This window comes from Microcebus murinus, chromosome 23, assembly GCF_040939455.1.
Source record: "Microcebus murinus isolate Inina chromosome 23, M.murinus_Inina_mat1.0, whole genome shotgun sequence".
Classification (NCBI taxonomy): domain Eukaryota; kingdom Metazoa; phylum Chordata; class Mammalia; order Primates; family Cheirogaleidae; genus Microcebus; species Microcebus murinus.
The window spans coordinates 30,787,861-30,810,244 of record NC_134126.1 but is presented as its reverse complement, the minus strand read 5'-3'; the positions used below and the strand labels follow the sequence as shown (position 1 = coordinate 30,810,244).

General features: G+C 52.3%; 2 protein-coding genes across 10 annotated transcripts in view; one reads left to right on the top strand and one right to left on the bottom strand.

The window, feature by feature from the left end:
• Positions 1-9,629, top strand: part of PPP1R12B (protein phosphatase 1 regulatory subunit 12B) — a 177,129-nt gene extending 167,500 nt beyond the window's left edge. For 4 of the 8 annotated variants that reach the window (XM_012744328.3, XM_012744325.2, XM_012744324.3 and 1 more), the window contains one exon: positions 2,171-2,257. Coding sequence is in view for 3 of the 8 variants with exons in the window: in XM_012744329.3 (XP_012599783.1) it covers positions 2,171-2,257 (87 nt within the window). In the remaining 5 variants the exon portion in view is untranslated. Of the gene's footprint in view, positions 1-2,170; positions 8,269-8,613 lie in introns of those variants that run through there. The other 4 variants (XM_012744329.3, XM_012744326.3, XM_012744336.2 and 1 more) reach the window with 2 other exon arrangements.
• Positions 9,630-9,656: 27 nt separating this feature from the next.
• Positions 9,657-22,384, bottom strand: part of SYT2 (synaptotagmin 2) — a 121,519-nt gene continuing 108,791 nt past the window's right edge. For both annotated transcript variants that reach the window (XM_012744338.3, XM_012744337.3), the window contains exons 7-9: positions 21,262-21,379; positions 20,133-20,266; positions 9,657-17,655 (exon numbers count right to left, since the gene is read on the bottom strand). In XM_012744338.3, the coding sequence (XP_012599792.1) occupies positions 17,449-17,655; positions 20,133-20,266; positions 21,262-21,379 (459 nt within the window). In that variant the 3' untranslated portion in view covers positions 9,657-17,448. The remainder of the gene's footprint in view (positions 17,656-20,132; positions 20,267-21,261; positions 21,380-22,384) is intronic.

The following is a 22,384-nucleotide window of genomic DNA, read 5'->3' as shown; positions in this document are numbered from 1 at the left end:
AAGGCTGCAGGGATACAGGCATGGAAAGAGAGGGTAGCCAGAGCTGCTTCGATTGAAGTAGAGATAGGAAAGGCAGGGTCAAAGGACTGAAGCTCTTGATACTTTTTAAAGAATTTAATCTTCTAAATGTACTCCAGGATCTTGATTTTTTTAATATATCTATGTTTTCTGGATTAAAGTCGTCTTAGTAAAGTTTGTAGATTATTTGCCAGCTCTCCCACATTCTTGGGAAAGCTCACGGTGGTAGTAGAAATACTCAGTATTGCAAAGCTCATTATGTATGTCAACATACTTCCACATCTGTTACCTCCCCTGGGCCTCACAGTCCCTACTTTATGAGGGAGTAGGACAGGATTACTGTTCCTTTTTTTTTTTTTTTTTTTTTTTTTACAAGTGTGAAATGAAATTTATTGAGGAAGGGTAAGATAGGTTTACAGAGCAAGAGCAAGATATATTCACCACAGACGATGGATGGACCCCCGTTGTAAAAAAAGGCTCTTGTTCTTATATAGATAAGAAAAAAAAAAAATAGAAACACAAAGAAGTTCTGTGACCTGCTAAACTAATAGAGATCATTAATGACAATGACAATGCTAGAATTTCAGTTTCTGCTCTATAAAAGTTTTTGGTATGTTGTCTTCATCCCAGCCCACCTATAATGAAAGAATAAATTTTTGGAGTCAAGTACACCTGGGTTCAGTATTATCTTTACCATTTAATAGCTGAGTGCCTTGGACTAGTAATGGAATTCACTTCCTCATTTGTAGAAATAAGGATAACAACTATATCGGTCTCATGAGGCACAAGTGAGACCCTCTAGCACAGTGCCTTCCACATTATAGAATAGATATTCCATAGTGTTTTCCTTTTGTTTCCCTGATATAAATTCTTTTCGTAGCTATGGTGCATATGCATATATTTTTAATATATAATTTAACCTGCATCTTCCCTGAGAGACTGAGGAAGCACAGATTACTTAAGGTACAGTGAGATCCTCTAAGTGGTTTAATAGAGCCAGAGCTAGAACTAAGTCCTCAAAACCCCTCAAGCCAGGTTTAAATGACTAATCAAAGGACATCTGAACTGAACAGAGGTGGGTATAGATTTCTGTAGACTTCACAGTGGAGACGTACTTATCCTCTAACCTAAATCTCTGTGCCAACAGGGCCCACACATAAACTGTATACTTATCAACAGCCATTAGGATTTTTTTAGATGTACAGCATAGCTGTTAAAGTGCCCGATCACATAATAAAGACTTGGATATCCAGGCTGGAACTTGAGGCTGTTATTTTTCCTTTCATACACTGGACAACAGTATGTGTAAGAATCCAAGATGGCAAAAAAAAAAAAAAAAAAAAAAAAAAAGAATCCAAGATGGCAGAACTGATAGAATCCAATCTCTACTGCCTTCCCTTCCCTGCAAGCATCTATTTCCTGGAATTATGACACCATCCCCTAAAACTGCTGATAAAGCCTCTTATATTCCTTGATCCATGGGGAAGCTTTGGGGAGAGTTAAATACATACCTGGTGTTCACTGTACTTCACAGCTCTGAGACTGTAAGTTTTCTGGGTTTTAGTGGTTGAAAGTGAATACATGTAGTACAACCAGTGAGAATTCTATGCACTGAAGACACCAAGAGGAGGACCCTTAAATCATCTGATGCACATGGCAGGAAAGCTGAGGTCTGCCTCTGTAGCCTGCATTCTTATTTGTGATGGGGTGTGAAGCAGGGTCCTCCTTTAGCTCTTTCGGTTGACCACCCCCTCCCTACTCCTTTCTGGATTATTTCCCTATGTCCTCACCAGCCCACTTTGGCACTCTCCCCAATTTCCCTAGACAAGAGGTGAGTCCAAGGACAAGAGCAATTGAAAATAGAATGGAAGGATATACAGTGTGTAATGTGAAGCCTGTATACAAAGAAATATGATATCACTGCTAAATATGCTAGTTCAAAAGATGGAGAGGCTATGGTCTCCCTAAATGTTAACATTATGAACTCAACAAATAGGAAGATTCGAGGGAATTTCATCCCTGGGAGAAGGGGTGGTGACGGTTTGTTCCATACACCTCTCAGAAGGCCCTGCTCGCTGGGCTGGCCTGGTCAGGGAGGGCAGAGGAGGGGACCCACCAGGCTCTAACACACCTTTCCTCTGTCACCCTACAGGTGTTAACAGAACTGAAATCTGACAACCAGAGGCTGAAAGATGAAAACGGTGCCCTCATCAGAGTCATCAGCAAACTGTCTAAATAGACTGGGCTCCAGGTTTAAGAGGGAGGGGAGGGACAGCATTTGCTGCCCCTACCTCTCTTTTCCAGCCCTTGCCTTCCAACCAAAGAAGTGGATGTTTTGGTGGAAGGACACTTTTTTCTGACCCTCTTCAGTCACCTCTGCACTGTACATTTTCTCTGCACTCTCAGTGCCCTGTTCCTCTCACACCCCCACCCCAAGTTTTATGATGGTTTTAATTGAAGCATGATTGTGATCATCCGAGCCATCTGGAGAAGGCTTTGGGGAGGACACCAGGCTCAGCCGTGGGCCCCCCAACTTCCTGCTGCTCAGCTACTTTGTCCACATTGGATTCGGTTCAAACATGTAAGGCTTCTACCCAAACCAGTACTCCTCAGCTTTTCACACTGAGCCGTGTCCTCTGATATAGGTGAGTCTTGCAGCAGCCACTGCGGGATCCTGTCTGGGGTGCCGAGAGAAGCAGCAGGATGTTGAATTAATCATCAGGCGGCCTCTGGAGCTGTGTTTCTATTAGAGTCAGTGACAGTGTGACAGTGACTCTGCATTGAGGCTCTCTAATCTTCACCTCTCAGGAACTGACTTGTTTTTATTTTTTCTATCAACAACCCAGCAACATCCCTGACTAGTCTTAATCCCTATTCCTCCCTCATGTCTAGCCCTTTCTCCAAGACTCAGCTGGCCCTGGCTTCACTTATTCCTTTCCTTTCTTGTATTTTTTTCTTCCCTGCCCCACCCCACACACACATACTCGATGGTAGAACAGAGCACCTGACCTCACTTGTCTTTGGCCATCGTGGAAAATCATTATTCTGGAGACTAGAAAATCATCACTCTGGTGCCTTGGGTGGCGGCACCACCGGCCCTGTCCCTGCAAAGCCAGACCATGGCGTAAGTGTCAGCCCATGGTTCTCATCTCCCACTTATCTTCCCCCTACAGAGTGATTTTCTTTATTAGAAAATCTTGGCTCTGGATACCCCAGTCTGCCTTGCTTCCCTTTGACCTTGTTTTCTTCTCCTCACTCTGGCACCTGCTCCCAATGAGAAATGAAGTCAGGATCAGGAGGAACGAGAGGGGGTGAGGATAGATTGTTGTGGGATGGACCAGGGAATGGTGCGGGCTAGAAAGACACATATGATGGAAGTATAGTGTCTGAGGACACGTGCAACATGGTGACATCAAAGATAGCAGCCCACTGTGTTGTCAGATGGTGGTGAATTTGATTTCTGGTGGTTAGATTTAGGGGAGAGGCATTTGCTTTCTTAGAAGCTAACAGGAGAAATGGTGCTTAATAGAGGTTTAAAGGAATGAGGCACTTTCAACCCATTGATGAGAGTCATGGAATTGAGAGTGGTAAGGCCCAGAGATCATGTGGTCCAGCTTTCCATTGTTGTGTCACGAGGACCCCAGCCTCCAGAGCTTCGACCCAGGATTGGGCACCTCTGGTGGCTTCAAGCATTTACTACTCGAAAGTTGGGCAGCTCTAATAACCAGAGAGTTGTTCCTAATAGGAGCTGAAGTCAGCCTTTGGATTCTCCCTGTGTCCAGATCTGCCCTTTGCAGCTCTCTGACACGACAGCCCTTCAGATGTGTGCGTTGGTGGCCTCCCCTTCGCCTTACTTCCCGACCTGACGTCCCCCTTGGCCTTTCAGTCACTGCTCACACGCGTGCTTTTCCTGCCCGTTGCTTCTCTTCTAGACAAAAACAGCCTTTTAAAATAGCATGCCCAGACCCGGACAGAATACGCTATAAATCCAGCACAAAACCAAACCTTTAGTTCTTAATGACCCCATATTAATACTTGTAGTATCTTCTTTTTGTAGGAGTTTTATTCCTTGGCTCATTTTGAGTGTGCAGGTCATTTAAATCTTCATCGTTTTAGGGTCACCAGTGATATTCAGTGTTTAGAATGGTCCGTTCTCTTAACATGTACTACCACTGTCTGTTAATTTCTTTCCTAAAAGTGACAGCCTCGTTTTCCATGGACCTCTGAAACATCACGTGCTCTTTAAACCAGAAGCTATGATTCAAGATCCCAGTTCCAGAATAGGAGCTGTGTCTCCTGTGGCAAAACCCCATTTTTTAGCATGCACAGAATTCTCTCCTCCATTTCCAGCCGTTTGAGAAGCTCCTACTATTTGGGGCCTTTGTATTACCATGGGGGTACTGTGTGCTCAGTTCTCAGGGAATGCTAAACTAGAGTAAGCAGTTCCATCTCTTCTACCATATGCATTTCCTTCACTCCAGGGGGAGGAAATCGGCACAGTTGTTGACTGAATCCTGACACATTTTGGATATGGGGGAAGAGGGAATCATGCCTCCCTCTCAGGTAAAGAAAATCAGATTATTAGAAAAATATTCTAGCTTGACCCTCTTCCATTCAATAGACCAGGTAAAGGGGTTACAGAGAGTCCCCTCAGATCTGTCTGTGCCTTTCCAAAGTGTTGGAGGCAGGTTGTCAGAACTCTGAGGTTGGTGTCACACCTCTGCTGCTTCACGTGACCCTTTCACGGTAAAAGATGATTGTTCTTGCCTGAAAGTCTTCATTGTGTCAAGAAGTTTATAAGCTTTTCAATCTCAGGAATACTGGATTCTATGGCCAAGAACTCATGAAAATGTAAACCATCCCAGGTAATTTCAGGTACTCTCTCTTATGCAGTTAATTTTATTAGATAAACTCTAAATTCTGGCCTCCCCCCAGAGATGAAACGCCGCTCCTTCACAGCTGCATTGACCGGAGGCCCACGAGGCGGTGGTCATAGGGCTTCTGACAGCCAGCAGTTCTCCCTGTGCTGGTGTCAGCATGTCTCTCTCTCCTTGTGCGGAGTGGACAGCGACCTGCCTTTGCTCTCTTCAGTGGCCACAACCCGCGGTCCTCACCTGCTGGTTTGGGTCCTCATGAGTGCCCCGGGTCGCTCGAGCTGAATGAGTAGCTGCAGGCTTGGCCCACAGCGTAGGACTCAGGTCTGTCACTTTGGAGTCTTTACGGGAATCATCAGCATGGGGGAGAGAGTATTCTCAGCCATACACCCTCTGTTCTCATTTTGTATTTTTCAAAAACGGAACCACACTTTTGGGAGTAATGATATAGCTATTCCAGAGCTTCTCTGGCCAAAGTTTGCCTGTTTGTCTTTCCAGGGCTGCTGCTCCTTTTCCAGATAGCTCCAGGATATGATGACCCCTCGTTCCAGCAGTCTCTGCTGGGAGAGTTATGCAAATCTCAGGTGTTGCCACCAAAGAATCTAAGGCACAGACATGCCTTGGGTGTCCTTGGCACACTAGACTCTCACTCGATGTTCCCTAGAGCCTCCCTGTCTTTCTCTGGCTGACTCAGGAGGTGCTTGCTTCTCTTCTGGCCTGTCCCTGGTTTCTGTCCTAGTTCCCACCCCATGTTTAAGAAAACCTACATGCATTTATTGCTATCTGAGGCCATTGATGAGATTTCAGAACTCTATTTTAGAACACTTCAACCATTCTTCCTGCCCCAAACAAAATGTGTGCTTATTAGACCACTCAAGAAGCAAGGAGGCTAAAACCCCACCTAATAGTCTGTGGATCCCACAACAGTGTGTGTGTGTGTGTGTGTGTGTACTACTGACTGGGTCTCCCCCACCTGGGGCATTTCGTTGAACCAGAGATGAAGGAGGAAGAAATTTTCAGAGCCATGTACTTCGTTAGGTCTCTGGATTTCTGACCCTTTCGCAGCTTCTCCTAGCCAAAACAGACACTGTCTCCTCCCAGAGAAAGGCTGACGTTTCAGTCCAGGCCACTGGTGCAGGGGAAGCCCTGACAATGTTGGACTCATCGTGAGGTGGGCACAGGAGAGCAGAAGTCTGGAGAAGAGAGAATGAGTTAAAGCATCACCAGTTATTCACCTTCCAGGCTGCTTTGTACCTGGAGTAGGAAAGCCTAAAGGATTTGGCAACTAAGCACATAGGAAGGGGCAGGTCCTAGTTCCACCCCACAGACGAGCCACTGGTTCCACTGGAGCTTAGCAGTGAGGTGACACTGCGGGAGCCCTGCTGTCCTTCCCTTGGAGCTCTCATCAGGGGGTGTCAGACCCCATTGTTTGTGCCAGTCTGCTCTTAACTCTGAGCACACAGCTACCAATCACAGGTGGTGTAATTGGCCTAAATCCAGGTCCAATTATAACTATAAGTCTTGGTTGACGTATTGATTTTTAAGGCAGATTTTGACCCTCAAAAGACGTGCATTCCTCTGACCCAGTAAGTAAGGCAGTTCTGAGGGCAGAATAAGGCAGAGTGAAAGATAAGGGTCTGGGAGTCGGAACATCTGGATTCCAGGGTCAGCTCTTCTCCTTACTAGCCACGTGACCGTGGGCAAGTCACCTTCCCTGTCTGTGAAATGAGGTTGGACTGGATAATCCTAAAGAGCCTTTTGGCTTAAAATTCTGTTCATTTCTTCATTCTTAGGAAGATCAGAACATTTCTTTAAACTTGGAATTTCTGCTTCAAAAATTCTAACTTCAGAAATTCAAGAGCAAAAATGCTGTTTTCTTCTGGATTTAAACTGTTGAACGTCAGCATGTCAAGGTTGACATCTCATCCTTGTTGGAGGGTGAATTTAATATTGAGGGTAACTGAATGGTGTTGCAATTGCTTTCCCTCCTGATGAGTTAGTAAGAATATTAAAACCTGCAGAGGTGGAAATTGGAGCTCAATTGGAAATGGATAGAAGAAAGCAATTTGTTGCAAGCAGCCTTTGGACAAATTGTTTTAGTAGGAAATAGAGCTGCTGCTTCATAGGTTTCTTCACTTTTCTTCAGCTTTCTCAAATGTGATCTGCATTGGCTCTTCACACCCAAACAGCAGACTAACTGCATTTCTGCTTAGCTCTAGCTGGCTCAGTCTTAAACTCTGCAGTATGAGAATTTTCCTCAATAAAAACCTCAGTCTTTAGTTCCATTGAGCTCCTCCTCTCTAGATTCTGGGCTATTAGAAGCAAGAGGCTCCGGTGCTGTTCAAGATGGTCTTTCCTCCAAAGCCAGTGTGCAGAGGAGACCACCAAAGCAGTGCGCGCTGACAAACCCGGAGTCCAGCAGCCACGGCATCGACCAGCACTCCACTCTCACAAGACCCCTGCAGGACTGGTGTGAGTGGAGTGAAAGGGCAGAGGCCCTGGAAGTAGGGGTGGCCTGCGTGCTGTGGCGGAAGGAGGCAGAAGGTTGGGGGCTTTGGACGTAGAGCAGGATGGAGGCTGCAAGCGCTGGGCGGAGGGGAGTTTTGCAGAAGCAAAGCTTTGGCGCAGGGAGATGAGTTCTGCCTCCAGCTGAGCCGAGATTGTAATCAGCTTCCTAATGGGTATTGACACTGTTCAGAGCAGTAGACCCTATCAGGGATAGCCATTGATCTCTTGTGTTCTGATTAGATTGGAAAATAGATCAACTTCATTGCAGTCCAGGAACTGTCATTGTCACAGCTGGTAGGGAACGAGGTGGTCCCTGAGGGCTAAGAGAAAACAAATAGGGCCTCTTGAGCAGCCAGCGAGCAGCTGCAAGGTAAAGAAGATGCATTCACTTCTCCTTTGGGAGTTGTGGGTAACAGTCAATACTGAACCTAGGTGTGGCTTGCCGCCCAGGATCCCAGAGAAGAACTGTAAATAAGAGGTGGGTGTGTCTGAGGGCAGCACTATTAATGAATATTCTGGCCTTACCTAAAAAGGTTTAACAATTCAGCGATGACTCGTGCTACTAGCTTATGCACATTTGCTAGCCGGGAGCTTTCAAAATGAGGTCTGGCATATTCTTGATTAGAAATGAGAACTCAGAAACCAATTTTATCCAGTGTATTTTTCTATTAAATCATATCTTTTGGCTTTTCTCCCTCCCTTCCGATCCCCCAAAGGACCTCTCTGAGCCATTCCCCAATTCATCCACTTATCATTTGGGACTGTGAATCTGCCAGAATGATATTTTCTGTTATGTCTCTTCCAAATTTTCCCCTAATGTTTCCAATACCGTTTTACTTGGGTGGCCCAATAAGGTGACATCAGGATGCTCTTTTGTCCTTCCAAAATAAACATACCCTTTACCCTTCCTCTCCCTGCCATCTCCCTCCACACTCATTATTCCTTGCTTTTCTCACTTGGAGTTAAGGGTGCTTTAGAGAGGAGGTTTTCCATGATCCAGCCAAGATTCCTGGAGGAGTTTTATACACCACCGCCACCGCCCCTTCAGTTTCAAGGTTCCCTGGAAGTACTAATAGCCCCACAGAGAGGAGGTGTGACTTACAGCCCTGCATGGCCCCTCTGCGGCCTAGCCCAGGAAGCCCTAGCCCAGGAAGCCGTGGGTAGCGGCGTCTGCTTTACTCCACCTTTGTCCTGACATTGTTTATTGCTTCAGACAGAAGCGGCACAGACCTGGTCACCTGAGCAGTGCCGGCGCAGCCCCCCCGCCTCGCAGGAAAGCGGACTCAGGAAGGGCATGCTGACTGTGGGGAGCCTCTGAGAGCCTCTAATGCCTCCCAAACCAGAGTCAGGGATCAGAGTGAACAAGGGACACGCTGGGCCAGCGCTAGCTCGACCCAAGTATCTCTGCCCTCACCTGCTCTCCCCCCCACTCTACTGAAACCTGGAGCATACCCCAGCTTATCGTCTGGTGAAGAGAGGCCAGGTAGAGAGAGGTTGGAGGAAAAAGGACACCGGGAGGCAGGCTGCAGGGGTAGAAGGTTCTGGGGGGATGCAGCAATCCCGAAATCCCCTTTTCTAGCGAGCATCCCTCGAACCCTGGGAAGGTTTGGCCTACCACCTGGCCGGCACCCCGAGTGGGCCATCGTTTCCCGGAAGAGAAAGGGAACACGTTCCACCCTCACACCCCTCTTGGAGAAGATGCGGCCTGTGTTCAGTTGACTGCGTCAGACTCGGACTTGGGCTTTATGGTTTTCCTCCCTCCCTCCCTGCCCCTGCCCTGCCCTGCCCTTGATCCGACAGGCATGGAAAGAGCTTACGAGGAACCACCCCGGTGTCTCCACGCCTCTCCCGTTTTAGTGGCAGCGTTTTGCGTCTTTACTCACTCCACCCTCCACTCCTCACCTGTTCCCCCCACAGTTAAAGCACCGGATGTCACTTCCCAGCTGAGTTGTGCGGATTAACTTTAGTCCACTGTAAATACACCTGGGCAGGGTGGGGCGTGGGGGAGGGGAAGCCAGACTCGCTTTGTGAACTGAATGTATTTTTTATGCAATTTTGAGTGGCCTTTCAACCCTAAGATGAATGATCTTGTTTTACTGGTTGTTATTATATAGTATTAAGTATTCTGTGTTTGAAAGTTTGGGAATAATAATAATATTCACATCTATATGATGCCTGTAAACACAACAGTATTTATAAATGAGTAAATAAAACCGTGTTTTAACTTTGTGACCAGGTCTCCACGGTTCAGGAAATGGGATTTATAGAATCTCACATCTGGGGCAGTGTCTTCCAATTTTATGTCATCTCTACTATTTGGGGGCCTCACCAGCTTCCTGTAGCTCCTGTCCACTTAGGGGTTTCTCCCCCAGGGACGGCCACAGGTGAGTCCCCATCACTGAAATCAGGGTCTTTGGGAACATTAAGGCATTAAGGAGTCAGTCCAAGGAAAATCCAAAAGAACCACAAGAAGAAATCAAGTTTCAAGTGACTAAGAGTAGGGCTACTTCTCTGAAGAGGGCAGGGCTAAGTGACAAGGGTGTTGGGCCCATCTGGATGAACACTAGCACACTCTGCTACATGGGAAGTTAGCGTTCAGAGGGGTGATGACTTTCTTGGGCTCATGGGAGTCTCCTAGCTTCACCTTTGGTCCTCTGCTATGAACATAATGGTCTTCATTGGGTCATTGTTTGACTTAGGAGATCCAAAACCATTCTATAGTTCTGAGCTACAAACGTAGCTAACTTCGGGGTTATTGGAGGTTGTATATCCGAACTCAAAACGAAGGAGCCGTGCCCAGGAAGGAGCTGCTGGGGCCTGCCGGCAGGGTGTGCCAGTAGGTGGCCAGGTCTGACCTGGGGCAGGCAAGGTTCGGGTCTGGTTTCTCCGTCCAGCAAGCCCCGCCTCTGGCTCTGCTCGGCCCCATGTCTTCTGCCAAGTGGAAATCCCTGGTCACTGACTTGGAGGGAGGTCAGGGAGGGAAGATTCTTTTCCCCTGCTGTCACCCAGTTGTTTGTAGCCCAAGCAGCAGCAGAGCAAACACACATGATGTCATGCCTGAAGAATTCAGACCTGTCCTGGGGCCTGAATCAGGCAAAAGAAGCATGTCTGATGCAAGGGGCTCCTGGACTGCAAATGTCATCTCTGCTTCTCTGTCCCCACCTGCATGCAGTGAGGTCTGCAGAGACTGTCACTGGTCATCCTGTGGTCCAGCACAGGGGCGCTCTTGTTCTCAGCCAGGAGGGCCCCTGGTGATAAATCCCAGTCCTTGTGCTGAAGCTCGTGCCCTTCACCTCACCAGACACCAGCCCACCCTGCGTCAGGGACTGACACTGCCGGACAGAACAGATTAAAGGATCTGGGCTCTTGCTCCCTCACTCGTGCACCAGGACAGTCCTTTCCCTGCCTTGCCTCCCCTGCCCCTCACGGCTTTGGACCTGATGGACAAGCACAAGTCTAGCCAGTGGTGTTCCCAGAGGACAAGTGTGTAGTGTAACCTGACAAGTGGCAGGGGCTGGCTGTCTTCCAAGTGAGGAGGCAGGTTGAGGTGGGACCAGAGGAAGGAATGTAATACTTTCCTGGTCTTGAGGGCGATGCTGCCCTATTCTCCCCTAGAAATTTTAAAGCCCCATCCTTAGTCCCTAACATCTTTGCTTCAGAAGTCAAAGACATCTGAAGGTCATTGCAGTGGGGCAACTGAGGACTTGGTAGAAATTCTCACTTTTCAAGCTCCCATACTCTGGGGCCAGCCTCCTCATTGGGCTCAGACTGTGGCTGTTTTCTAAACCCAGCCCCATGGAAAGGGAGTTCAAGCATGTCATTCGCCCCCAGCCTTCTCCCAGAGAATGTCCCCAGCTCCCCTGAGCCCTCTGGGCACTGGCCCGTGTCCCTAATCAGGAGATGCGTGGGCCCCACCACCCACCCCAGGAGTGCCCGTCCGGTCTGCCCCCGTCCCCGGGAAGAGAAGGGGCCTCAGCCCCTTTGCTGCTTCCTTGAAGGGAGATCTGGGCTAGAGGCGGAGCCTCGCAGCTGTCTCACCGCCCTTACCCGCCACGCTGACCCGCATTCTGCCCGCGAACCGCAGCCCAGCAAAACAACCGAGACACCCCCCACCCCCGGGTTTCTTTTAGCTCATTTCTTTAATAAGGAAACGCAGCTCATTACAAAATAACAATTTGACAAGAGATCAGACAAGAACAACAGAGTCCACATAAGGGGGTGGGGAGCATCGCCAAGCGGGGGGAGGCGAGGGCTGTGCGTGTGTCCTTCCCATGGAGACAGAGGCAGGGCTCCTGGCGGGTGACCTGGGCCAGGCCGGGCTCTGCCACGGCGCTTTCAGAAAGCAGCAAATCAAGTCCTTAGATGGGCAGGAGTCAGGGCAGAAGGGTCAGGCATCTTGGAAGAGGGCCCCCCTAAAGTCCTGATTGCTGAGAGGGGCGGGACGGGGGACTCCCGGGGCCCACACCCGCTGCTCCCTCGCCAGGTGGACTCTGCCTCAACTCCTGCCTGGATCCCTGACTCGACGTGGGTGTGGAGGGCGGGAGGCCCCAGAGAGAGCAGGACAGCTCCTCCCTGCGCTCATCCACGCGCCTGGTCCCAGCTTGCTCTGAAATGGTCCTCTCCACTTCCCCCACTCTTTCCTGTCCCCAGCACAAAAGCCCCAGGACCTCTGTGTGCTCGCAAGTCCCGGTGTGTGAGGGCAGAGCCCACCTCGCCACCACTGGCCTAATACCCATGCCTGGTTCCCCTCACCACCTTGTCTCTCTCCTTCCTCCCGCTCGCCACGGTGGCCGGGCCTGGGGCCTCCTGGGCTACTCATGCGTTACTGCCCTTGCCGGGTGCTGCAGGTCTGGGGCCTGCAGTCTGGGGGCCACTCGTCCCACTCCGTTCAACATGATGACCTGGGACCTTGGAAGCCCCCAGTCCCCCCAGCACACCTCTCTGCTGCTCAGCACCGCTGGCTGGAGCTGCTCCTGGGAGGAGCAGAAGTGAGGGTCGGGGCGCTTGGCACGAACCTGCTCTGCACAAGGGTCTCGTCTGAGCCTCCCGCACAACCGGACCTGCCCAGCGCTCTCGGAGGAGCCCTGGCTGGGGGTACCGCCTGCCAGACCGCAGGAGCAGCGTGAGCAAGAGCTTGGCCCCTGCATTGTCCCCAGGCATCCTCCTCCGTGCCATCCACGGACCCTGGCGCCGCCGTGGTAAGTAAGCGGGGCTCGTTCCATCAACCCCGGGTGACAGATGGGAACCTGGCCACGGGCTGAACTGCCGACTGGCTGCTCCTGAAAATCCCGGTTGCCTCCGCAGGGACCCCCGGAAAGGCATCCAAACTCTGGAGTGCCCCCACCACCCTGTCCACACCCCGGTGTAGATGGAGCCGAGGACGCCAGCTCTGGCTGGGCCAGCGGGAGTGTGTCCTGGGCCCCACCGGAAGCCCTGGACGCCACACATGACACAGGGCTGAGGGGCAGGAGGAGGTGACGGCAGGTGAGCCCTTCGCAAGTGTTCTGTGGGGAGCCCGCGGAGGGACATGAGGGCCCCCCTGGAAGGAGCTGAGGGCGGTCCCCAGCAGGAAGCCCCTTTATGGCTTTTCAGTTAGTTCAGACAGTGGGGGGAGGGTCACGCCACACACATAGGACACGGAAGCCGCTGGGACGCCAGACAGCAGGCTGGACACTGCCGTGCCGGGGGCTGGCTCTGCAGACAGGTGCTGCAGCGAGCCTTCAGGACGCTCCCACGCAGGGCTGGCACCAGAGCCGGGCCCAACCCCAGCCCGCTGAAGGCTCCCGTGGGAGGTTCCTGATTGGGGGGGACGGGGGAGGGGGGGGGACTGGGGGACAAAGACTTTACACAACATAAAATCAAACGAGCAGCCTCACCCAGCTCTGTAAAGTGGGTTTGGGTTGGGGATCGAGGGACTCTCAGCATTGCCATGCGGCTATTTACAGGAAGTTATAGACATGCATCTTGATTCAACAAGATTCCGGTCATATGTTTGTAGATAACTATCTTATATATAACTAAACGCGAGTGGACGGGCAGATGAGGCTCAAATGGCTTCGGAAGGTTCCTGTTTTGTTGTTGCTTAAAAAATAAAGTATATTCATGTGTCTTCAAGTCACAGTGTCCCTTCTCAATATTGCAGTTGGAAAAACAGGTTAAGTCAAACAAATCCTTGGTGGCCAGCCTCTGGCCCCCTGGGACCAAGGAGGGAGGGGGGAAGTGGTCACAGGGCAGACATAATACAGGATGGCCAGTGCCACTGGAATTTCAGATAAACAACAAATCACTTTTGAGTGTAGTGTGTCCCAGATATAGCCTGGACATACTTATCCTTAAAAATTATTTCTTGTTTGTCTGAAATTCCAATGTAACTGGCCACCCTGTGTTTTTAGTCACCAAATCTGGTAACTGTGTCATGGGGCTCCGGGCTGCCAAGATCAGGACTTGGGATTCCTCCCTGCCTGCCACCACCCGAGGCTCCAAGAAAGGGCCTCAACCAGCCTTAGGTGACAAAGGGGAAGGAGAGCGCAGGGAAGGGGGAGGGCAGAAGATACAGGGGCAGTTCCTGGCTCAGTTACGTCCTGTCTTGGAGGGGGAGGCACACCCTCAGGGACAGGCTCTCTTTTTATAAGGTTGGGTGAGACCCAGGACTCAGATGCCTCAAGAATTAGTCTGGGACATTGAAGGAACATAGGGTCTCTCACTCCCTGACCCCAAGGGAGGTTTGTCCACCTCTCTGCTATCACCCGCCCACCCCACCCTGCTGTATGGAGGCAGGTCTGTAGGGGGGCTGGGGCTGCCTGCAGGAGGGCTGCAGCGACCCCTCTTCTCTCTCATCGTGCCAAAGCTACACATCGTTTCCTGGGAAGAAAAAAGATCAGGACCTGACACTGTGGCCTCATCCCTGCTGTCCCGTCCTCCAGCTGAGGGACTCCAGGAAAGTCACTTCTCAGTCCTGCCCAGCACCTGCTCGCTGTCTGGGGCTGCCCACCTGCTTTTTACCCAGCCTTCTCCATGCCTCAGTTTCCAAAGTCCAAAACTGTGCCTGTCATTCTGGGAGACTTAGTTTCCCTTCTGGAATGATTGTTCAGGAAGGAAGAAGAAACAGAGCTTCTATGCCTCACCCCTGTTTCTGCAAGGAATTGGGTTTGGGTTTTCATGGTCTCAGCCCCTCTGTAAAAAGTCACCTGTATACTCCTTTCCTCTCTCAGGAACAGACTTTGGGATGAAAACTCAGAGCCCTAGAGGCATCCAGAACCCCTCACTAGCCAGACACCCTAACCCTATCCTGCTGAGCGCCTGTGTCCCAGTACACTACCATCCCCAGAAATAAATCTGAACGGCAGCCAGAGATTGGAATGAAGCTCTGGGGTTTGGGTGACATCAGCCATTGAGTGTAGAAAACTTACAAGCATGAGCAAGTCTAGCCCATGGCCCCAGACAGATGCCATCTGCCAGAGTGGCTCATCAGGGCCAGCAGGGACCTGGGAAGGAACTGCCCCCCACACCCACACTGGCTCCACACTCATGCCAAGGCTCGAGGTCACTCAGCAACCTGTCCCCACCCTCAAGGCTGCTCACTAGAGGTGGGCTCAGAGTGATGAAATCGGCCCCTCCCTCCAGCACATGGACACCCAAACCATCAGGGGTGCCTACCATTTCCTCTCCTTCCATGTCAGGGAAGTGGCAACTCTTGGGCTCTGGAAGGGCTGAATGAGGTTCACGGGCAGAGAAGACTCTGCCGGTGGTAGAAGATGGGTTGGGAAAGGGCATGAGAATGAAGGCAGAGGGGTGAGACTGACGGGAATTTTCCATGAATGGGGTCTGGAGGATATGGGTGAGGAGAACGAGTGTGGGAAGAGACCCTGAGAAAGCACCAAAATCCCACAGCTCTGGGGATGGGAGAAGAGTCCAGTGACTTCTGAAATCCTACTCTGTGGCCACCCAGATTCTGAAGGCACCCTACTGTCCTACAACTCTCTACTGTGACTACAACTCTGGTCCCAAGGACCACAGCTCATAATCCTCATGGGAGTCCTACCTTCCCATCGTTAAGTACACGTGTCTACACATCCACACACACACATATACACACAGAGTCTGGTAAAAATATAACTTCCCATATACCACTAGAAAGACAGAGAAGGGTCTCTGAGAGACAGGCTGAGCCCTACTTCCCAGTCAGTTTCTGGTAGAGGTGTTCCCTCACTCCTTACTTCAACCAAAAAAAGGAAAAACAAAAACTCCTTCCCTTTCTTTAAGAGAAAATAAAAAGACACTCTGCACCTTCTTCATGCTGAGTCCTCCAAGCCTGATTCTCTCCAACACCGGCATGTGTCTCAGGTGCCTACAAGAAGCTGATGTAGCCCAGATGGAGCAGGACAGGAAGCGCTGCCATTTGTGCTAGGGAGGAGCGAGCCCCAGGATCCTGGGGAAGCCGTGAGTTTTCTGAGGGGAAGAATGGCAAGGGCCTGAGGGCTGCACAGATGGAAGGGAAGAGCCAAAGGAAGGGAGGCAAGGAAGGCTGGCCTCTGGCCACATGGGGACCTGACTCTCTTATCCAGGCTGAAGGTTTGGAAGAAGACTCAGTGCAAACTTGACTAACATATATATGGCTTTTATCTATGCTGGGGACAAAAGGTAAGTAGGGAATGGGACACAGCGGAGCACGGGGTAGACATGCTGGCAGATCTCCTCCACCACCCGTCGGGAATGGATGGCCTTGGTTTCCCGGCATTCAGATAGAGAAGCCTCCCTGATGAAGGGTAGGACAGGCCGCCCCTACAGCCCTCCCTGGGCCACTCCAGCCACGCAAAAGCTCTCCAGCATGGAGGGCAGAGGGTCCAGGGAGTGGGAGTTGGGGGGAATCCTAGCGCTCCCCTCTATCTCCTCCCAGGAAATCTCTGCCATCTGTCCCCCATGCTCCCCTTCTTACCATCCCTCTCTTACCTGGACCTCAGGGGAACTGAGAACATTTAAACCTTCCTTTTAAAGTTCTCTGGCTCTGTACAGATAACGTGTCTTCACTGAGTGTTGCTCCACTTAAATTAAAAGAGAAACAGAAGCAAAAGCACAATGGGGAATAAATGCAAATGAACTGCGCTGCGTATATTCTGGACAGGGAGAAAGCATCTGTGCTTCCCACTGGATGGAGTGAAGATCCAGGAGTTTAATTTTGGTCTGTCTGGGTAATGGGACTTCTGTTTCTTCATAGTGTGATATTCATTGTCAACAAGAGTGAGAACCTGGGACTGACAGTCCCTGTTAGAGTCTGACCAATCTGGTGAATAGTTCATTTCCATGGATGTCCCAGAAACCATACTAATGGAGAAGCCATGATGGACAGGAGGAAGTCTATGATGGCATCAGGGGTTTGGTCCAGGTTTGGACACATCCAGTCTCCACATCTTGCTGCCTCCCAAGTAGCCACCCGCAAGCAGTATGGGAGCTTCTGGCATCTGACCAGGATTTTGAGACTTCTCCGCAAGGTAAGGGAAGATCTCCCACTTCGTGCACTTTCTTCATTTCAGGGCTCCCGAAGAGCCTTCTTTTCCCACACAGCGCCACTGTCTAAGGCTCATTCCAGGAATGAAGAGAGATGCTCAAACACACACACACACACACACGCACACGGATCATTAGCCACTGTGTTGCCTTCCCTGTCAGCAAACAGGATGTGCCGCCATTTTGTTGGTCCAGAACGCTGGAAAAACAGGAAGTGCTGCAACTTTCTGCCAGTAGAGGGCCTCTCTCAGGACGAGGCTTAAGTGAAGCTCTGCAAGAGTGAGGAGGGGGGCCATGACAGGGCATGCAGCTAGGGCAGCTCCTGGGACCACGAGCAGAGCCAGGCTCCTCTTTCATCTCCTAGAGGACTGTCCTCACACAGCCATCACAAGGGCAGTTGGTCTTTAAAAAGAGAAAAAGAAGGAGAAACAAGGACATAACCACAAACAAATGGAAAAAACCTCTAAGGTCGCGTAACTGAGGTATTGATAGCTCTGGATCTCGTCAGTGTCCGTGGAGGGCGTGGGGTCCCGGCCGCTGCCGCCTACTTGTTCTTGCCCAGAAGTGCGTCCACCTCCTCCTCGGGCTTCAGCGAGTGCCACTGGGCGATGGGCCTCCGGGGGTTGGCCAGCATGTCGGACCAGTGCCGCAGCTCTGTGCCCGTGGCGTTGCTGCCCACGAAGATCTTGCCTATGGCCTCGTTCTTGCCCAGCTTGTCGTAGTCCAGCACGGTGACCACCACCTGGACTTTCTGCGAGAAAAGCAAAGGAGGGGGGAGTTGGCAGGCAAGGACGTTGGATCCCGTGACCAGGTGCTTCCCCTCCGCCAGCCTGTTCTCCAGATGGCTGGGAAGGAAAGCCGCCCAGGGCTCCTTGCTCCCACCTCTGGCTCCAAATAAGACTGAATGTACCCGGGGGCAGAGGTCACACCTTTTGGAGGCAACGTGTTTCTGCCACCAGGCGTTTATTGAGCATGTAAGTGCTCTGGGCACTGTGTCAAACACTTGTCAGAGAGGAAGAAGGAAAAGATGAATTTCACCTCTGATGAGATCAGCAGACACAATAGAAACTTAACAACACAGAGTGCTAGAGGTTGTGCTACAGAGGACCGCACAAGGTACTATGGAAATAACTCAGAGGCCGGGCGCGGTGGCTCGCGCCTGTAATCCTAGCACTCTGGGAGGCCAAGGCGGGTGGATCGCTCGAGGTCAGGAGTTTGAAACCAGCCTGAGCGAGACCCTGTCTCTACTATAATAGAAAGAAATTAAATGACCAACTAAAAATATATATAGAAAAAGTGAGCCGGGCATGGTGGCGCACGCCTGTAGTCCCAGCTACTCGGGGAGGCCGAGGCAGGAGGATCGCTTGACCCCAGGAGTTTGAGGTTGCTGTGAACTAGGCTGACGCCACGGCACTCACTCTAGCCCGGGCAACAAAGTGAGACTCTGTCTCAAAAAAAAAAAAAAGAAAGAAAGAAAAGAAACTCAGAGGGGAGGACAGTCCTGCTCAGCTCAGCCAGGAAAAGCATCACAGAGGAAGCGACTGGGACATGACACCTGAGGATTTCTCTCAGAGGGGAAAAAGAGGGGAAAGGATTAGCCTGGGTGGAGAGTGTGTTTGATGTCTTAGAAACATTGGAAGTTCAGAGTCACTGGCAAGAAAAGAGTTGCAGGCCCGGTAGGAGTCAGCTAAGGAGTTTGTGTTCGTCCTTTAGGCATCGTGGGACTCCTGAAGACCTTAGAGAGCAGTGGCGTGGGTGTCTTAGGGAGAGAGCCCTGGCACTGGGGCGGGAGACTCACTGGAGGAGGGGCGGGCTGATGGCAGAGGGGAGACCAGCTGGGGGCTGCGGGGGTCTGGGAGGGAGGGTACTGGATCCCTGAATCCAGGCAGTGGCAGTGGGATGGGAAGTCAAGGCCAAACTGGAGATATTTAGGGAAGAAAATCAAGAGGACCTGACGATCCGTGGATTCATTGAGGGGACAGCCAATTCCTTTCTCCCGTGTGACCCCAGCCAACTCGGACTCATCCTTTAGGAGGAAGCTTTCCCTGGGAAGCCTCAGCGGAATTGCCCACAGTTCTCTGCACATTGCAGCTGTCATGTCCCTGTGCTTTAACGGCCTGTTTCCTGGTCCCCTCCTGCTGTGAGGTCCCTGACAGCAAGGGCTGTGTCTTCTACTCACTCACTTCCCCGGCCCCTAGCAAGTGCCTGGAACTAAGGAAATGCCCGGCAAAGTGTGTTGGATAAATTGGAAAGGAGAAAGTTGGGGTGAGTGGCGAAGGCGATGGCCAGGTTTCTGAGCTGGGCCGCTGGGCAGATGGCGGGGCCATTTATTGAAAACAGAATTTAGACGAAGCCGGCTTGGCTGGGAGAGGGTAGGAAGGGTTGAGTTTAGGCGTGTTGAATGTGAGATGCCCAGGCCAGTGTACTTTACATCTGCCTGAGTTCTCCATAAGGAGGACTCCTTTGCACTAACGTGATCGCTGAGCTACCCGATGTTCCCTTGAAGAATTCCATAGATGCCATCTCCATAGATGACAGAACCAACTCTGAAGGTCCCTTTGCACTCTTGGTGCACCCCCTAGCCCTCCTGGGGGGGGGTGGACAAGAGGAGGGATCAGCTCACTAAGATAGAAGAGAGACCACGACTCCAGAGAACCACCGCTCTGCAAGCCCCTGGCTGCACCGACCTCCTGCCCACATGGGTGGGGGGTCTCCTGTCCCACCAAGTCCAGATCCCACCATACCCAGAAGTGGTGGAAAGCAGACCTCATCCCCCACATTTCCAGCACTTGCTGGTGGGAAGGAAGAGAAGGAAGAGCAGAAAAGGCTAGAGGGATAGAGGGAAGGGCGGGAGGAAGCGGGTCAGAGGTGTGGACGGGAGAGAGCTAGGGAGCAGTAGGAATGGGGCCCGGGACGGCCAAGGCAGGATGCGGCTGGGGCTGGGGAGGGGTTCACTCCAGCCCCCTGGCCAGCTCTCAACCTCGCTGGTCCCTGTGCTGCGCCCCCCACGCCCAGGTACGCTACCATGTTCCCCAAAGTCCTAAAAGAAGGATTTGTAGAATGTTTTTTTAATTAGTTCATGTTCATCTCCTTGGAAAAGGGGAGCCCTCTGGAAGGATGCCCTGGGGAGGAGCCCCCCACCCTGAGCAGGTCTGTGTCGTGGCCTTCAGGTGAGCTCCCTCTCCTCCCCACACCCCCTCCCCGCCAGGACCCGAAGGGCTCGAGCACCTGAATCTGCTCGAAGGGGATCTCGAAGCTGAAGGACTCGTTGAAGTACGGGTTCAGGGTCTTCTTCTTCACTGTCGTCTTCTTCTTCTTGAGCCTCTTGCCGTTCTGCATCAGGTGGATCTTCACGTAGGGGTCTGCAGAGGGAGAACGCCAACCCCAGGGAGGTCCCTTAGCCCCCGCCCGCCCACTGGATGCAGCGGGGCCTGCCCAGAGCTTCTGCCGAGAAGGGGCTCCACCCTGCTGAGACCAGGTCCCAGAAAGCTCTGAGTCAGAGGACAAGAAGCCCAAAGGACACAGATAATCATCCAGTGCAAGGGTGACAAAAAGGCCTCACCCCCAGGACCACCTCTGATCGGTTGGCCGTGGCTTCCTGGAGCACTGTGTTGGGGACACTTCTGAGTGTAAACAGGCCTTGTGAGAAGGAGCGTGGGGACCCACTGGTGATCCTGTGCCAGACAGGGGCCGGGAGTCCCAAAGCGGGACATACATCTGCCGCGTCACGATCCTGACCTAATCCAGTCCTCCTGAACTTGCAGGCGAGAAACTGAGGCCAAAAAAGGGAAATGCCCTGCTCAAGGTCACGCAGTGGGTCAGTGACAGAGCCAGGGCTGGCACGGAGACATGCTGGTTAGAGCCCGAGCCCAGGGCAAGGCGGAGGCAGAGGGCTCCACCCCCCAGGACCCCACCTGGTCCAGCCCCATCCACCATCAGGTAAATACGACACTCAGAGCATCCCCCGAGTCCCTTTCCAGGGCAGAGCCAGCAGAGCCTAGAGCCTCTCCTGGAGAACTGTCCCCGATCATGGGGGCATGCTTTGGGCTAAGCCCTGCCCACTCCCTGCACTTCCCTGGGAGAAGTGTTAATAAAATCCTAAATTACGAACTCATCTGGGGAATCACATTTCTCTAATCCTTTCCTCCATGGCCCACGGGGCATGGCCAGAGAGCACCGGGAAGGCAGCTCCGACTGGGGACCGGGGTCACTGGGAGAAAGTGGGGGGACGGAAAGCCAGGGCTCCCCTGTTCGGTGAGAAGACGTCTGGGTCACTGCAGTGTGCAAACTCCGGGGGCTCCGGGTGGTGACTGGCTCGCTGGTGCCACCCAATGGCAGCCAGAGGTTCTGCATGTACCTGAAAGGCCACCCACGTCCATCTTCTTGAGGTTCTTGGCCTCCAGGATGCAGACAGTGAGCTTCCCGGCCGTGGGCACGTAGCGCAGGGAGGTGCAGATGTCGCCCAGCTTCTCTGGCTGTCCGGGGTGGGGGAAAAGCAGGACTCAGGTCCTCCCAGCCCTCCCACTGCCTCCTGCGTGGCGACCCCCATCTGGCCGAGACAGGCAAGGCAGTGGTTTGTCCCCCCTCCCTCGGTCACCAGTCCCCGCATCTGCGATGGCTGGGGTGCTAAGTCTGAGTCCAACCTCAGGGCCTCCCGCGGCAGCCCAGAAGGCCCCCAAGAGTGACCGCCCGGCAGCGTGGCAGCCCTGGGCTGAGGATGCTGACAGGTGAGTGGCAGAGAATGGGCAATGGTGGCAGGAGCAAGGAGGGACTCCTGGGTGGAGCGGGCAGATGGGGCAGTGTCTGGGCTCCCAGCCCAGGCCCCGTCAGGCGGGGAAGGGCGTGAGGAGTGGGTGTGGCAGCCATGTGCTCAGTTCCAAGGGCCCCGGGACGCCGAGTATCTGGGAAGCCGTCCTCCCCCGGCCCCTCCCGCCCACTGAGGCCTCTCCCCGTGGGTCATTCGCTTGTAGCATCATCTGTGGGACTCTTTCCTTTTGCTACTGCCGCTGCAACGCTCTCGTGTGGACCAGGCGAGGGTCCTTCGTGACCAGTGAGAGACCGGGGTTCACGGAGCTCTGCTCAAAGTCACACAATTTAGCATGGCTAGCAGGGTGAGGAGGACCCGGGGCTCCCGGTCCTAAGGTCTCTGCCCACACCTCGCTGCAGAGGCAAAGCTTTCAGAGCCAGGGCCACCTGGCCGAGACTGAGCACGCCACACACGTCCTGGTCCAGGTGCGCCGGCCTTCCTCCCGGACACACTGCGAGCCCCAAGGCACGAAAGGATGTCCTAAGCTTCTCTACTCTTCCCTCCGTCACTGCCCAGCTCTGGTGACAGCCGGGGCCCAGCCGGGACAATGACTGATGCCGGGAGGGAGGAGTGGGGAGAGTGGAGTTCCTGGAATACAGTTTGGCGAGTGAATGAATGCTATCCCAGTGGCTGAGAGGACATACCCCCCATGCCGAGTGTCCTTTAGAACAAA